The sequence below is a fragment of the Antechinus flavipes genome, chromosome 6 (genome assembly GCF_016432865.1).
Source record: "Antechinus flavipes isolate AdamAnt ecotype Samford, QLD, Australia chromosome 6, AdamAnt_v2, whole genome shotgun sequence".
NCBI classification, from domain to species: domain Eukaryota; kingdom Metazoa; phylum Chordata; class Mammalia; order Dasyuromorphia; family Dasyuridae; genus Antechinus; species Antechinus flavipes.
The window spans coordinates 14,215,413-14,231,506 of record NC_067403.1 but is presented as its reverse complement, the minus strand read 5'-3'; the positions used below and the strand labels follow the sequence as shown (position 1 = coordinate 14,231,506).

Sequence of the window (16,094 nt, the reverse complement as noted above, 5' to 3'; positions counted from 1 at the left end):
TCTGTACCAGTATCAGATAAGTCTTAGGATATGAAAGTGAATACGGGCATCTGTTTTCCCAAACTATGCTTTCTAAATGGATTGTTTCTATCTTGGAACCCATTTTCTCATACCAAAACATATGTTTTATATGGTAGTTAGCTTTCCAAGATGCCACTTTGATTTGTCTATTGCAGGAAGCAGAGAACTAGGTGGTAGAAGGTTGAAGAAAGAGGTCTTGGGTCTTCTCTCTGGATATAGGATTGTCCCTAGGCAAATTTCAGAAATCACCACCTTTCCCCCTTATTATGTTTTTACCTCCATTATAAATCCCTTTCCCTCACCCCCTGGTGTCCATAATTAGTGCACTCATGCTGCCCTGAATATCCACTATGGCACCCTGTCTAGTATTGCCTTAATTCTAAAACGCTACCTTCTTTTATCCACTTCTCATACTTTTAATTCAATAAACAGTTTCATTCTTTTACTGGGGACCTTTTAGGAAGAAAGCAAATCTAATACATCTCACTAGCCTGTGAAGTACTGCTATTCCTATAAATCTCCAAGTATAATTTGTGTTTTTAGGATATAGTTTGGTGGTTGATCCAGACTAATATTTAATTCGTAAAATTCTAAGCAGCAATAGCTGTCAAAAAGTTCATAGTACAAAGGAGGATAGTTTTGAGCAAGGAGGATATAACTCTGTCTGGGAGTCTGCCTTAGGATCAGCTCTTCCAAAGTGTTTCTCTTTTCACAGTTTCTTCTCTTTGGCTTTTCAACCGCACTAGGCATTCATATCTGCTCTAATGGCAGGGATGGGAGGGGGATGACGCCTCTAATATGGAAACTAGTTGTACATAAGGACATTTCAAAGCCTGGCTTTTAAGTTGCAGATACTTGTACATTCTGATAACCAGAATTTTAAAAGGAGTAGAAATTGGACTAAAATGAAATGAGATATGAGGCAGATATTTTTTTTTTGGATGATACTTCTAAATTTTTGAATTTGAATTGCTGCACTTAATCCATGGTGCTATTAATGGTTACTTTATATCAGAACTACCTCCCACATCATGGAGTCCAATTTGACTCCCAAAGTAAATCGGACCTGAATCTGCTTTCAAATTGGAGTTTACTTCCATTTAGGCAACAGTGAATCTGTGTGATTTTTTTTTTCATTGAGACTACATTTTGGTCTTGTTGGGAGTAAAATGCAAATGCTAATGCATTGGGGAAAAACTAAGAAACATACAAAGACTTGGTCTAGTTAAATAAATTTAGCTCTTTGGGAGAATTTTCAGCTATGCTTTATTATTTGGGGGATAGTGTGAAAATAACATTTTCTTCTTTCTTTCAAACAAAGAAGTTACAAAATTGCACCCAGGTTCAGGAATTAGGGGCTTGAGGTACAGTTTGACTAACTTGCTGTCTTTGAATATGACTCCTTACCTTAGTGAATCACTATTTCATAGTTCTTCCAGATGAAAAGAATGAGCATGAATGCTTTTTATATGTCTCGAAAAAATAATAAAACTTGAAACAAAAAGATGGTTTACTAATTTTTTAAAATATTTTTGGAGAGCTCATATTTCATGCCAGAAATTTTAATGTGTGTTATTATGATAAGTACAGTCTCATTAAATCACACTCTCATTTCAACTGTAGTTTGGGGCTCAAATTGAAACTAAAGAGAAGTACCTTTTAAAGTGTAGATTCAAAGAATGTTCGAGCTTTAAGGGCTTTGGAAATCATCTATTTCAAAGACATTCTTTTCAGATGAGGAAACTGAGCTACAGAAATGTGACTTCAGAAATTAAGTGTCAGAAGCCAAATATCCAGGCCTCCTTACTCCCAATCAGGGCATTTTGTTGCCATTGCATGAGAGCCCCTTTATCCCCCCTTAGCAGATGTCAGGTCAAAATTCAGATTTTAACCCCTCTTTTGTGAGATAGTTTTGCACATGATAAGCATAACACCTTATATTGTTAGTATTGGACAAAGTGACTACAACTCAAGAACATCTATATTATTCTTTGGTTTAATATGAAAAAAGTACAGATCTTGAATCCCAAAAGAGGAAGAGGAAAAAAAAAGCTGACTCAGTTTCATAGAGCTATGTTGGAGGAAGGTTTTATGTGAAGATGAGAAATATGTTGTTAAGGCTTTCTCTAGTCTATTTTTTTTAATTGCTAGAAGGTACTAAAGCAGTCCACGGACTCCTCTATTTCGTTCCTCAAAGATACTTCATTCACATTGACTTTACCATAGTTGTTTTGTATGAAATAATATTTGCTTTTAAAGTATTTAAAGGCTCATGGACTTTGTGCCCTGTACCCTGTCACTATTCAGTTGGCAATCTCAGAATTCTTTGAAGAATTCTTAGAATAGAACTAGTGTATTCTCAAATCCTGAAATAGTAGAGTGCCAGCCATTAAGCATGAAATTAATTATGACTGATAAAAATAAATATATAAAACATATTCATATATATGTTATATATGTATATATATAAATATATATGTGTATGTTTAATGGAAATATGTGTATATAATTGCATATCATATATGCAGATATATGTATCATATATGCAAATAAATACATATATATTTTTATGCAGTTCTACTTTCTTTCATAACCGAAGTGCTCCTGAAAGATGGAATTCCCAGAAAAATAGATTAGTTCATTACCTTTAGTTGGGATGTCACTGGCCAGGAGGTGATGCCTTTGGGTTCCTGGAAATGTGTTATTTTTACAGAGAAGACTTTTCAGGTTTGTTAGTTTGTTTGTTTTTTGCCACTGCTTCAACCTCTGGAAATCCCTATTTCTTTTAGCCAGTTTGAACACTTCAATTTTTTTTCTGTGTTCAATTTTACTCATTACTATATGCTATAACAGAAGCCAATAGAAAAATTGCATTCTACCTTAAGAGGCTCTTCTATTGGATTCTCTCTTATACTTTTTCAACAAATAGGATAGATGTAGATTTGTTTTTAGCATAATAATAGCTAGGCAGTTATTCCTCTTAAATATGGGTGGGGGTTATAGATAAAGCTCAGTCAACGATTTGATATCAGGGCAAAATAAAATGCAAATTTGAGAACATTAGGGAAGGCCTGTTGTCCAAAACTCTTTAGTTTGACATTACTATTGTATCAGACCCCAGTAAAACCCAATGCAGGTATAAAGTTCAATTCTGGGTTCCAAATCTTGTGTAGAATTGAATACTCTTGGTGTTAAGGGAATGATAATTATGTTCAGTTAGTACACAGTCATGACAAAAAGAGAACAAACTTATTTAGTCTGTTCCCAGATGGAAGCAATAGAACCATTGAGCAGAAGTTGAAGAGGTAATTTTATGCTTGATGTAAATTAAAATATCCTAATAACCAGAACTATTGCAAAGAGAAATAGGCTGGTACAATGAGAAATACATTTGGCTCTTCAGTGAGAGAACCCCCTCCTGATTGAGTGTCACTTTGGGTCTGAGTTTCCTTATCTGTAATATGAGTGGGTTGGATTATATAGTCTCCAAGGTCCCTTCCTAATTTAATTTATGATTTTCTGATTTTCCTTCATCAATTATTATTTCATGAAGTAAGTTCTCCCCTTCTGGAGATATTTAAACAAATTGTAGAAGACCACTTATCAGGCATGTAAATGTAAGGGCATGCTGGTAGATCTTTAAGAATTGTTTCATTTCCCCTCTTTCTCCGGTCCTCCCTCCCCACTTCCCCCATAAGCACAACACATTTTAAAGTTTAATCTTAATTTTCTTCTGATAGCTTTCTTAAATTTATGTAATCAACAAAATAATAAATTAAGTCCCAATCTGTAGCATTTGCCAATTGCTGGGATATAAATGCTCATTCTGAATATTTAACAATCAATTTTTTTTTTTTTTTTGCATCTCTAGGATTAAAATTCCATAAAATGTGAAAATCTACATTTGGGAAGAGAGAAATAATCTTAAAACTGCTTCTGTTTGGTCAAATGTATTTGCTTGAGATGCTAATAAGGTGATGTTTTCTCATGGACTGTTTAATAGATTTATTGGGAGAGTAAGAGGATTAGGGGTATGAACAATCAGTTTTCTCAGAGGGCTTATTTTCAGAACTAGGTCCAGTACGTGTGCCACAATGTGTGCCACAAGTGACAGTTTATTTTTTCCGTCATAAAGAATTTTGGCAAAAAATGAGACCAAGCCCTACAACATTTGTAAACGCGGGGAAGGAAGTTTGGTAACGAAGAAATGAACTCGAGATTTGTATCTAGGTCCATATTCTATATGATCGAGATCAGATGTCAATAAATATCTACTTTCTTCATTAAGATAAAGTCAGAAAAAAATTGGGAGTGAATAGTCATCAGAGACAAGGACCTTGTACTTGGGGAAAAAAAGGAAACTGAATATTGATTTGAGTAATACTTTAACTCTAATTGTTTTCATGTCTTTTCTCAAATATTAAAAGCATTCCTGAGAACAAGTATTCTCCTCTATGCTTTTCTGGCTCTCCCTTCCCTTCCTATCACCTACACAATCCTAGGCACAAATCAGACTCTTAAGAAACCTTTATTGAATGGAATATGAACACTTAAGAAATTTAATGAAGAGATGTGGAAAAGTACTACAGAGGAATCCTGGGGTACTGGAAATGAAACTATTAACAGTGTACAGAAGGCACAGAGAATAATGTAATGTAATAGGAATCAGGAAAAGGCAAGATGAGAAAATCAGCAAATACAAATTGCCTTGGATACAATAAACAAATTGTATAGGGGGAAAAAAAATCAATCTGAAGGGTTAGCTAAATCCTAAAGAACAATAAGTGATTCTTGACTGGAAGAAGAAGCTTGTCGTTTTTTGAGAATTTTTTTTTTAATGGTAGAAGCTAATCCAATTAGCATGAGTAAATTACTTGGAATACATTTTTTATTTATAAAACAGCTTTGAGGAGAAAAAGATATGATGGAGTGATTTAAGAATTCTATATTCCTCCAGCTCCCCAAACTCCTGGGAAACTACTTTTTGGATAATCTCATCGTGTGTATTAAGTTGCTTAATTTAAAAAAAAAATAAAGCAGTACCAGAATCCAGATGGGCACAGGCCTCCCCACCCCAAAATAGAAACTCTGCATTGTGATCATAATGCCTGAAAGGTTGATACAGAATGTTCAGAATGAAATCCTTTTCTATAAAACCTGTACATTGATTTTTATAAGTGATATGATAGACTGTGTATTGATGAGCAGTATTGTTAAAAAGTATTGGAGGAGACTGTGGTGCTAAGGATGAACTGATAATAATTAATAAACATTGACTTTATTTCTATAGGTCAGCTGACTAACATTATTTCACAGTTGACTGAGTTGAAGATAGAGTTACTGATCTTTGCCCCAAATCTTAATAATTGACTGCAGTTTTATCATTAAGTCTGAATATAATTGGGAAGAAAATTGGAGTTTCTTTGGAGATTAAGTCAATGGGATACCATTAATGGCTTGTAAAAATGCTTGGCAAAAATCACAGTGTTTATCATTTTTTTTTTATTCAAAAAGAGCAGAAATAAGATCTCATTTCCACATCTGTGCCTGCAAATGTGCCAATAATATGTGCTTGGATGTTTTTTTTTTTTTTAAAGTAACCAAAAGGGTGGAATCGTTTTTGAACTGAATAATGATAAATGATCAAAGGGATTGTATTATCCCAGGATTTACTTGTTGCTTCATGCGGATATTGTCAAAGAAAAAAAAAATTGTATCTGATAGAAAAAGCAAACCATTCTAAGAACTGTTGTTTTTTTTTTTTTCTTTCCCATCTTAGTGAATTATTTATTATATTTAGCAATTTTTAATTTATAGTTATTATCAATAAATCACTATAAATAATTGTTTCTCGGAAAGGAAATAATACTAACATTCGCAGTCAATCACCGATGCAGCCCAGAATTTCAGATACCTACAATTTTTATTTTTATTTTTTAATTTGGTAAAGTTTCCATTCTATCATGTCAAGTAAAGCAGTTGCACCAACTCAAAAGGGCGGTGTTTTAATATAAGTAATACAGCTGTCTCTTGATTTTTCTCTATTTTGGAGGAAAGGAAGCTAGAGAACATACACACACGCTAGTTGGAAGGGGTTAAGGCAAAGCATTTTTCTGTTATGGGAAATATTTTTCAGTGATGCTTGGTACCTTGAGTTTGTTATGTATTCAGTCTGTAGTGTCATCAGAAAACAGGTGCACCTGCAACAGCCCTCATTGTCTCAGGGACAGGAGCTGTAGAAAGCCCAAGGGGGGGAAAGAAAAAAAAAATCTTTCTGTTAATAATGTGTTGGTGCTTTCACCTTACTACATGGACATTCCCATTTTCAAACTCCAACCGGAACCAGCCGGGTCGGTGGGTTTGGAGTAAAGTGTTTATCCAAAAATGCACCCCGAGGCCATTTTGGAGGAAAAGATGCAGAAAGAATCCCAACAACTCTGGGCAGAACAGCAGCAGTTGGCTTTAATAACTTGTCTTCAAGGAGATTAGGAAAGAAGTGGAAATGATTAGGAGGGCTCTGAAAGGGGTGATGCTGTTAGTTTGTGTGGGTCCTGTGCCTCATCTCCTTATATGGAGCAGACCGACCAGCAGCACTGCTTTCAAGCTGGCATTTCATTGGTGCCCAGGAGACAAGTAAATCTTTTATTATTATTATTATTAGAGATTTGGGGGCATTTTTTGAATAGATCCAAATTCCCCCAAAATAAAAAGAAATCAGAAGTGACCCGTAGAGGGGAGAGGGGGGGGCTGTGATTCAAACAAGCCCCAAAGTTCAACCCAGTGGATCAACTTGCCTGATTAATACAATAATATCTATCCCAGCAGTGAAAACGACAAGCCAGAACTTCCCAGACCCTCCTCGAAATAACCGAATAAATCGAGAGAGCGCCCGCTTCAGCCCCAATCACTCACTTCTTCCTTTGCCACAAAACAGGGGCTCTGTCCCCGACTTAGCTCTGCCCAAGCCAAGCGAAATTTCCGAAGCTCCTTGGGGATTTTCCTGCCTGTCTAGCAGGAGGTGTGGCCTTCGAGGCCGCCTTTAAGCTCGGCGTGGTGCTAGGAAGCCTCCCAAAGTCCGAGGGCTTTTTTTTTTTTTTTTTTTTTTTTTTTTTTAAACCTTTTACTTCACCGAGAGCGAGGTCTTGCCTTTGAGTGACGTCACGAGTCTGAGCAGCAGGCTGCACAAGAGAAGGCTGGGTGAGTGACAGCCCAGCCTACTTTTTAATAGCTTTGTCATGTGACTGGCAACAGTAGTAAGACAGGTGCCTTCGGTTCCCTCTCAGTAAGAGGCTAGTTGCCTGCATGAGTGTACGCTCTGTGGATTGTAGTTTTCAAAGCTTTACTGCCGTCATTCAGAAGCTGGATGGCGTGGGACATGTGCAACCAGGACTCTGTATGGAGTGACATAGAGGTGAGCTGGGCTGAGCCGAGCCGAGCCGGGCTGTGTGCACTGCAGACCGTTGTAGCGCCTTAACTTGGACGCAAGTATTCTGGAGAAGGGGAGGTTTTGGAGGAGGAGAATCAGTAGCGAAGTAAAACCGGGCAGGAGATTTTTTGGAAGCAAGTCGCAATCTTATCTTAACTCCCCTAAGTTGGCTATTTTAAGGTTCCTCTCAGAGGCCGGGAGCAAATCAAAGCTTAGCTGCTGTCATCAGTATCTCTTGCAGTTGGAAACTATTTTCATGTGCCTTTGGCTCTCTTTCCAGTCAGATGCAATATTTATGCTCTAAGATATTGATATGAATCAGTCGCGAGTCTTTCCAGTGGCATTTAGTGGCCTGCTTGGAAAAATGCCATTTCCAGTTAGAATACGATTAAGATAAAATGGAAATGAATATTTGCAAATTGAGCTTGCTTTGCACCCCGTTCGGGATTCCCTCTCCTCCTCCCCCCCTTCCCCCTCCCCGCCCCCGTTTCCCAGCTGAACAACTCACAAAAACCCCGAGCAGAGTCCTGCTGGGCTTTTGCAGAATCTTTTCCACCAGAATCCGAAGCAGAGATGCTACTTTCTTCTCATTTATCCGGGTCGTGGCAGGATTTGAAAAAAAAAAAAAAAAAAGCCTCTCCGGAAGCGCAAGGTTCTCGGGGAATCGTGCAACAAATGGTTAAATCTCCCTGTGCACCCTAGACAACAGACTGGCAAAAGAGTGGATGCGGGGATTGTGTGTGTGGAATTGCTGCCGCCACGGCTGCTGCTGCTGCTTCTGCTGCTGCTGCTGCTAATGCTAATGCTGCTGCCGGTGCCGGTGCCCCCCCCTTCCCCCCCGCCGCCGCCGCCGCCGCCGCTTGTGTAACAATAAATAAATTGTGCTAGGAATCGCCAGCTTCGGCTGGGGGCGACTCCTGGGTTTTTAGAAGGCGGGGGGAGGAAGCAGCTCCCCGAAAGGTGCACGGGCTAGCGTGCGGATTGAGATGGGAAGATCTCTTCACGTCTGCACTCGGTGCAGTGGGACGTTATCTCAAAGTTTGGACAACTTGTGAAACGGGAAACTTTCCGTGCGTTCTGGTGGGATGCGCCCCCACTAGAGTTAATCACACGGAGGAAGTCAACCTGTTAGCAATGAATTAGAAAAGGAGAGCTCCGAGGACTTCCTATGGGTGCCTGGGGGCACATGGGGTAAAAAGGGGAGGATAAAATGTTGCCACGTGATTCACTTAAATAAGATGTCCATGTGGTGCAGAGATCCACATCTAGAGGGAAAAGCATTTGGCAGGACGGTCCCAGAAAGAAATTTTCCCATCTATGGAGACGTGGATTGTTTTAACTCTCTCTCTCTCTTTTTTTTTTTTTTTTTTGGTCACGTTCTCCAGTGTTGGTGGCTAGCTGTGGCTTTGGGAGATTTTATTTGTGGAGGAGAATTGTTCTTATCTTGTTTGGTTTTCTTGGTAAAGGGGAATAGATATGGATAATTTATATGTCCTGTGGCTATTATGAGTCAAGGCTGTAAGTGGCTCCAAAGTCCTAATTGTCTCTGAGTAGCTGGAGGATCCTGTGGGCTGTTGACTGGCTTACACTGTGGGTCTCAGCTGCTGTAGCTTCATTTTTCCATCATGTATTATTCCTGATACTGCTAGGAGCTGATTGAGGAACCAGATTATATGGAAATATTGAAGATTTATTTTAATCACTGGAGTTCCTGCAGTCATTTTAAGTAAGCATCAGAAGCGTTTAATTTACAGCAGTGCATTCTCTTAGAGGAGGAAAAAAAAAAAAGGTTAGATTTTAATACTAATTGTAAAATGGATGAGTGGCTGGTTGGAATAGACCAACTGGTATTTCTGTGGCTCTCCATGGGGCGATATGCCGGAGTCCCGGTGAGCTAACTCTGGGGGTCACCAATAGCGATCGAAAAGATGGGGAACAGCAGACAGTATTTAGGCAGCTTTCATTTTTGGAATCCTTAATGTTGGCTGTCATCTTCAAACGTATCATGCCCTTTTGCACATAATGACAGCACAGCAAGTCGGTTAATAAAGGCCTAGATCACTGGAGCTCCTTGAGTCCCCGGTGTTCCACAGTTTAATGAAGGTGATGTACAATAAGGTTACAAAGATGGATAGAGAGGATCCACAAGACGCCCATCTCACCAAGCTGTCGTTCCTGACTGGGATGGCTCCCCTGGACCATTTGAAAATGTTATCAAATCATTTTTTCATTACCATAATTGAAATGCACAAGTCCGGTATTTATGCCTCAAAAAAAAAAAAAAATTACCATCGCTGGCATCAAAAAACCCTCCAAAAGATTAATTGAAAATTATGCTCTATTATATCGATTCATTATCATCCATAGAGTTAAGCTAATTTATCGCCTGCTCTTTAAATAAGGGGGGAAAGGCTTTTGTGTTTGGTTGCTACTTCACTCTCTTCAATCTTGTTCTGCGAGGAAGACTGTATTCTGTGAAGTAACTGTTACAGGAGTGGAGGCAATAGAATGCATCTCTGTGATTACGATAAAGTACACCTGTTACAGATGTAGAAGGATACAGTAAATATCAGCATGTCAAATAAGGACAGTTCCAGGATTTAGACTGTTAAATCTGGGACCATTCAAAGGCCAAATATAAATTAATAATGGGAACACTTGCTACTAATGCGTCTCAGATTAGCAGTATAATGCTACATTCAGTAGGATTGATTTTATTATCATGTCAACATTGGCGAAAGCATATGCACTTCACTTCAACTGGAATATATTTTTAAAAGCCACTAATCCTTATGGGCTCTGCTACACTTCTTGCTTTTCTTTTCCCCCTAAACATCTATCTTTCCTTAGACTATCATTACTTAAAAATGTATCTGCCCAGGGCCAGAAGAGTTGTGAACCAATGGATATATCCAGTGTAGATGAGTTTGTTTTGTTTTGGTCTTAAGTTGTATTGGTCACCAATGAGAATGACACTTGAGGATTCCCAAGGCACCATAGTTGAGTTACAGACCTCCTAGCAGAAACTTGTTGCAGATTCCAAGATTTCTTGTTTTTCGTGTGTGTGTGTGTGTGTGTGTGTGTGTGTGTGTGTGTGTGTGTGTAAGTAGACTTCCTAGGTTGAAGAATATCTCTTAAATAAACCAGTAGAGTTCCTTTGCACCAGTAAAGAGGCCCTAGGTTGTAACACTCCTGCTCTAGTTTCCTGCATTAGAACTATTTCTTTCTTTCTTTTTGGAAGTTAGGAGGGGTAGGAGGCTGGAATTAAAGAGATTTGCCCACAGGGAGGTATAAAGCAGAGGAGATGAAATTCCAGGAACAAATGTGAATGTTTTACTAGAACTAAATGCCTGCTTCAACCATGCCTTACCTTAGTGGTCAATAATATTCATCTGGTGATTAGGACTAACAGATAATAAGAATGGAAGAATTAGCCAAAAAGAAAGGAACTGATTGACTTCTGAGAATTGCCTTTTTTTTGGTCCTACATTTTAACCTGCTGTTCGCATATATCCCAGTGGCCTGGTGGTCTTATGGAAGAAAGGCAGTCAATTACAAGCCACCCCCAACTCCTTACCAACTGCTGACTCGATTACCAAGTGCCTAGTTCCCAGCGTGTTGCTCACAATGAGACTGCTGCATATGACCCGTGTAATGCAGCCTTCCAGGGATGGCAGAGGTGATCTGGGAAACAAATGTACATTAAACTTATTTCTTCAGAACCTAGATATCAAGAAGGATATTTTGCTTCATGGCAAATGAATGATGGCCTGGCATTAGTTTTGCCAAGAGAAGTCACTGCCAGGAGGAAGGGACCTAGAAATTCAGGTGGGTGAGATACTAGCACACCTGGGTCCCCGAAGTCTGAATCTTCTCTGTAGCGTCTCTTTTCTGAATTAAACTATAAAGAGATGAGGAATGCTGAATTAAATGCAGCTGATGTCTTTTTCAGTGACTTCCCTTTTCTATGGAGAATTATTGTTCAATTGTGATTGACTCTTCCTGATCTCGTTGAGGCTTTTCTTGGCAAAGATGTTGGAGTGGTTGTCATTTACTTCTCCGGTGACTGTCATTTTACTACTGAAGAAACTGAGGCAAACAGAGTTAAGTAATTTGCCCAGGGTCAAACAACTAGTAAGTGAGGTCAGATTGGAATTCAGGTTTTTCTGAATCCAGATCTGGTGCTCTATCCATTGCGCCACCATGATTCTGAGATTCGTGACAGTAAACTTTTAATGTGACATTGTTAAGGAAATGCTTATTTAGCAAGGAAAGACTAATTATAGGGGTGACAATACATGATAGCCAGTATTTTAAGCAACACAGATGAGGATATTGCATTCTCATTCCTTTTGTTTTTAGTTCTTTTTGGTTTGGGAAGGATTTTGGTCCATTTTAGGTTTGCATTTTAGGGAAGTGGCAGCTTTCTCTTTAGAGGAAGCAAGGGGCAATATGAAGGGAGAAGACTGGGGTTCAGATCCTGCCTCTGACAGGCACTGGCTTCTTGATCCTGGATGGCAAACCACTGGACTTCTCAGTGGCCCCAGGCAGCTTTCTAGGAGTGTAAATTCTCTGAAAAGCCTCAGTTCACTCAGGAAGAAAAAAATCTAGGTATGACAGATTTCATGACAATGACAGATATTAATAATAGACATTTTGGTCTTGGCACCCTTTTATGTTTTTAAAAATTATTGGAGACCTCTGCCCCACCCAAAAAAAAAAAAAAGCTTTTGTGATGAAAGGTATATGAAAGCTATATCTATGGCTATTTATTGCATTTAAAATAAAAATTTCTTTGTTCTTTTATGAAACTAGATCTTCTGAAGGGTTCCCAGATCACTCTTTGAGAACCACTTGTTTAAGGCAACCAGGGAAGAGCTATTATGATGCTACATATATATATATATATATATATATATATATATATATATATATATATATATATATATATATATATATATGTATGTATGTATGTATGTGTATATATATATACATGTATATATGAATAACCAATGAGATTCCATGAATATAATTGTTAAAGACATTAGTATCAAAGGTGTTTTCAGTCTCTTAAACTGGGTCTTTCCTTTGCTTTGAGATGCAGCTGATGGGTTATGCACAATAAAGAATGGGAGAATATATATGATATTTTTCTAATCATTAAAGATGAAGGTAACCAACTTCTGTGAGTCATTTGAAATAAGCCCGGCTTAATTCCTATCACTTGCTCTTGCAGTTTAACAAATTCCTGTAGTTTATGAAATTTATTTTTTTCTCTTCCACCTCTACAGTGTGCTGCTCTTGTTGGTGAAGACCAGCCTCTTTGCCCAGATCTTCCAGAACTTGACCTCTCTGAGCTAGACGTGAATGACTTGGATGCAGACGGCTTCCTAGGTGGACTCAAATGGTGTAGTGACCAATCAGAAATCATTTCCAATCAGTACAGCAATGAATCTTCAAATATATTTGAGGTAAAGAAGTCCCTCTTGGGAACTCCACTTTGAATTGTTCTTTTTCTAACCGGCCTTTTAAACAATGCTATTAAATACTGAAGCTGTAAATCTTACAATTAAAAGTAAATCTTGCACTGATTTCTTTAAAAGACTTTTCATCACCAGAAGACAATTTACTTTTTGTGGTTTAAAAACCCAACACAAAACACAATACTTGGAAACAAACGAATGTGTGTATATGTAATTTTTAAATTTTTATTTTTTGAGACTACAAATACCATATGATGAAATGCTATGGTATTATGAAATAATTGGGGACAGAGAATTAGTGACAAAGGAGAACAAAATCTAAACCTGTTTGTCTTCTTCTTCACACAGAAAGAGACAAAGTTGAACATGACATTAACGGATGCCCAATATAAATTAATATGGAATAATGCACTCCTTTATACCCGAGGCCTGAAATGCCAACTTTATAAAGCGGGTGAACTGTTTGGATTATTTTATTGTCCACATCCCTGGCTCTACTAGATTGCCATATTTATATTGTAGTCGATAAAAAGGGTTCCCTGTTTCTTAATATTGGAAATACCTCAAAAACAGGTTAACTCACTTCCTTTTGAGGTCTCTAGACAGTGCCCCACTACTAACTTATCAATCAACTGATTGATTGCATTCTGAATTCATTAAAAGAATGGCTTTCCACATCTCTTTTCATAGCCCTTTTAGTGTAAGAATTATCTGCCTCGAACAATTGATCAGAAATGAGCTTATGATTTGCTAGTAAAAAGTCTTAGCAGTTTCTGCATTTCAGAAACAGGAATGTATAGGAAAAGCAAAGCTTTGAGCTGGGCATTGGAAGAGCCAGATGTTTGTCCAGGATAGTTATGTAACCATCTGCCTGAAATCTGTATTTCTGGGGTCTAAGTTTCTCCATCTATAAAATGAGAGCGTTAGAATAAATGGTTTTAAGACTTATTTCAATTCAAATATTTGATACATTGGGTTCAAATGCTGAATTTGCTATTTTTGTAGTTATTGTAACCATTAGGCTTCATTCCCCATATTAGGGAAATTGAGGGAATTGAAACTGGGTGGCTTCTATAGTCTCACCCAATTGTCAACATATTAATCTTTGAATTGTACAAAATCTGCTTTCTTTGGAGTATATTTTATTATTTTGGATGATTTCATTGATTGGTTCCAAACTTTAGTAATCTAGGGAGAGCCTTGAATGAAGGTCAATGGATTGGTCAATAAGTTGACTTGATAGGGAATCCAGATTACTTCAAGTTAATAACTATTTGTGGATTGAGAAATGAGAGAATGCTTCTGGATGATAGTCACCAATTACAAATCTGTATCAAGCATCTTCTAAATATTGAAATAGGATTGAATCTTCTTTCTCCAAGTTAATTAACTTAAATGTAGAGTAATGAGCTATAGGGTTTCCTTTTAAAGCAGGCGTTCTTAACATAGGGTCCACAAATCTCCACAAGCTATGAATAGATTTCCTTGAATTTGGATGGGAAAAAATACATCTTTATTTTTAATTGCCATTCAATTGAGAAGGATCTTTTGTATTTTATAATATATACTTACAAATATGCTTCTGAGAAAGAGGTCCATGGATCACCCCATTTGCCAGAGGAGTCAATGACACAAGACCAGCTTAGAACATTTGTTCTAAAAGATATATATCACATGAAAGGCAATGTATTAAGTATTGGCACAAAAAAAAATGGAAGATGCCTATTTTCTAGCAAATACAACATGTTAATTTAGCCTAAATGATTTATAAGATCAAGTGAGATGGGAGAAAATACTAAGAACTGGGATTTGAATCTAGAATAGCTCTTTGAGGTGAGTTATAAAGAAAGCTAAGGATTTTACTAGGTTGAAGCAAGGAGGTGGGTGATGGAAACTTCTTGTATAATGATTGAGGAACATTGAATAAAATGTGGAAGGAGAAGATTTAGCAGACCAGTCTGACTGGGACTTGTCATCTTCCTTTATGTATCACCCTCTGTCTCCTAGAATCCCTAGTTTTTTTCATGAGGTCTTTCTTGATGTCCCCTCCCCTCATTGCTATTGATCTTTCCCTCTTGACTTTACTGAATTTTGAATATATTTTGAAGATAATTTGTAATTATTAATCTGGGTATATGTCATATCCCCAGCAAAATATAATTTTTCTTTGAAGTTTAGGATTATCTCATATCTTCCCCAGTATCTCTAGCAGTGTCATTAACATAATGTGTACTTACTAAAAAAAAAAAAAAAAAAAAAAAAGTGAATGGAATTGAATATAGAGTCTCTGAAAATGATTAATATGCAATAAATCCAGAAAGATAGGTGAGGTCAATTTCTGAGGCCTTTAAATGCCAAGGTATGGAGTTTACATTTTATCTTAAGGACAACAGAGAGAGACATGAAATATATTTGAATAGTGATTTTGTCAAATCTGTACCTTAAGAAGATGATTTTGGAAACTCTGGGGAGGATGACTTGGGGAAAAGAGTGAGTAGAGAAATAGAGATCAATTAAGAAAATTAGGACAATTGCAATACTCCAGGTGAAATGTGAAAAGATCTGAATAGGTTTCTCAGCCCTCTGAGTAGAGGAAAGGAGAGATATTGTGGAAGTATAATCAACAAGACTTGGCACCCTGATTGGGTATTGTGGATGAAGTAGAGAGAAAAGTCATGGGTAAAATCTAGATTGCTATCTTGAGCAATTAGAAGTATGGTTATATCTTCAACAGAAATAGAAACGTTTGGAGGAAGGGCACATTCAGGTACAGATAATTCAATCAGCTTTGGATGAATTGTGTTTGATGAGTATCTAAGAGAGGTGGTTGGTGGAAGTTGCACTTAAAAGAAGAAGAGAGCTGGACATAAAAATTTGGGAGTCAACCACTTGGAAATGATATTTGAATCCATGAAATCTGATGAAGTCACAGAAAAAGAGGATATAGAGAAAAAATAAGAAGAGGATCCAGGCCTTGGAAAACATTATAGTTTGGAGGTAAGGCATGAATAATGATTAAGAAAGGTGTCTAAAAAGGAGGGGGTGACTTTGCTCAGAAGTTTACCAGGAGGGGAAAGTGGCCCAAATGTTGAGGAATAAAATATCCAGATGGAAGGGATGATCAACATAGTTAAAAGCAGCAGAGATAACAAGGAGAACAGAGG

General features: G+C 37.6%; 1 protein-coding gene and 1 long non-coding RNA gene across 6 annotated transcripts in view; one reads left to right on the top strand and one right to left on the bottom strand.

Moving 5' to 3' along the window:
• The window catches only part of PPARGC1A (PPARG coactivator 1 alpha), a 739,677-nt gene that overhangs the window by 610,848 nt on the left and 112,735 nt on the right, over window positions 1–16,094 (top strand). For 4 of the 5 annotated variants that reach the window (XM_051963878.1, XM_051963881.1, XM_051963879.1 and 1 more), the window contains one exon: window positions 12,739–12,918. In XM_051963878.1, coding sequence (XP_051819838.1) covers window positions 12,739–12,918 — 180 coding nt within the window. Of the gene's footprint in view, window positions 1–7,289; window positions 7,433–12,738; window positions 12,919–16,094 lie in introns of those variants that run through there. The other variant, XM_051963880.1, reaches the window with a different exon arrangement.
• On the bottom strand, window positions 5,940–7,149 carry LOC127539644 (uncharacterized). The gene is made up of 2 exons (XR_007948006.1): window positions 6,934–7,149; window positions 5,940–6,254 (listed from the first exon to the last, which is right to left on the bottom strand). It is a non-coding gene; the product is annotated as an uncharacterized LOC127539644 (long non-coding RNA).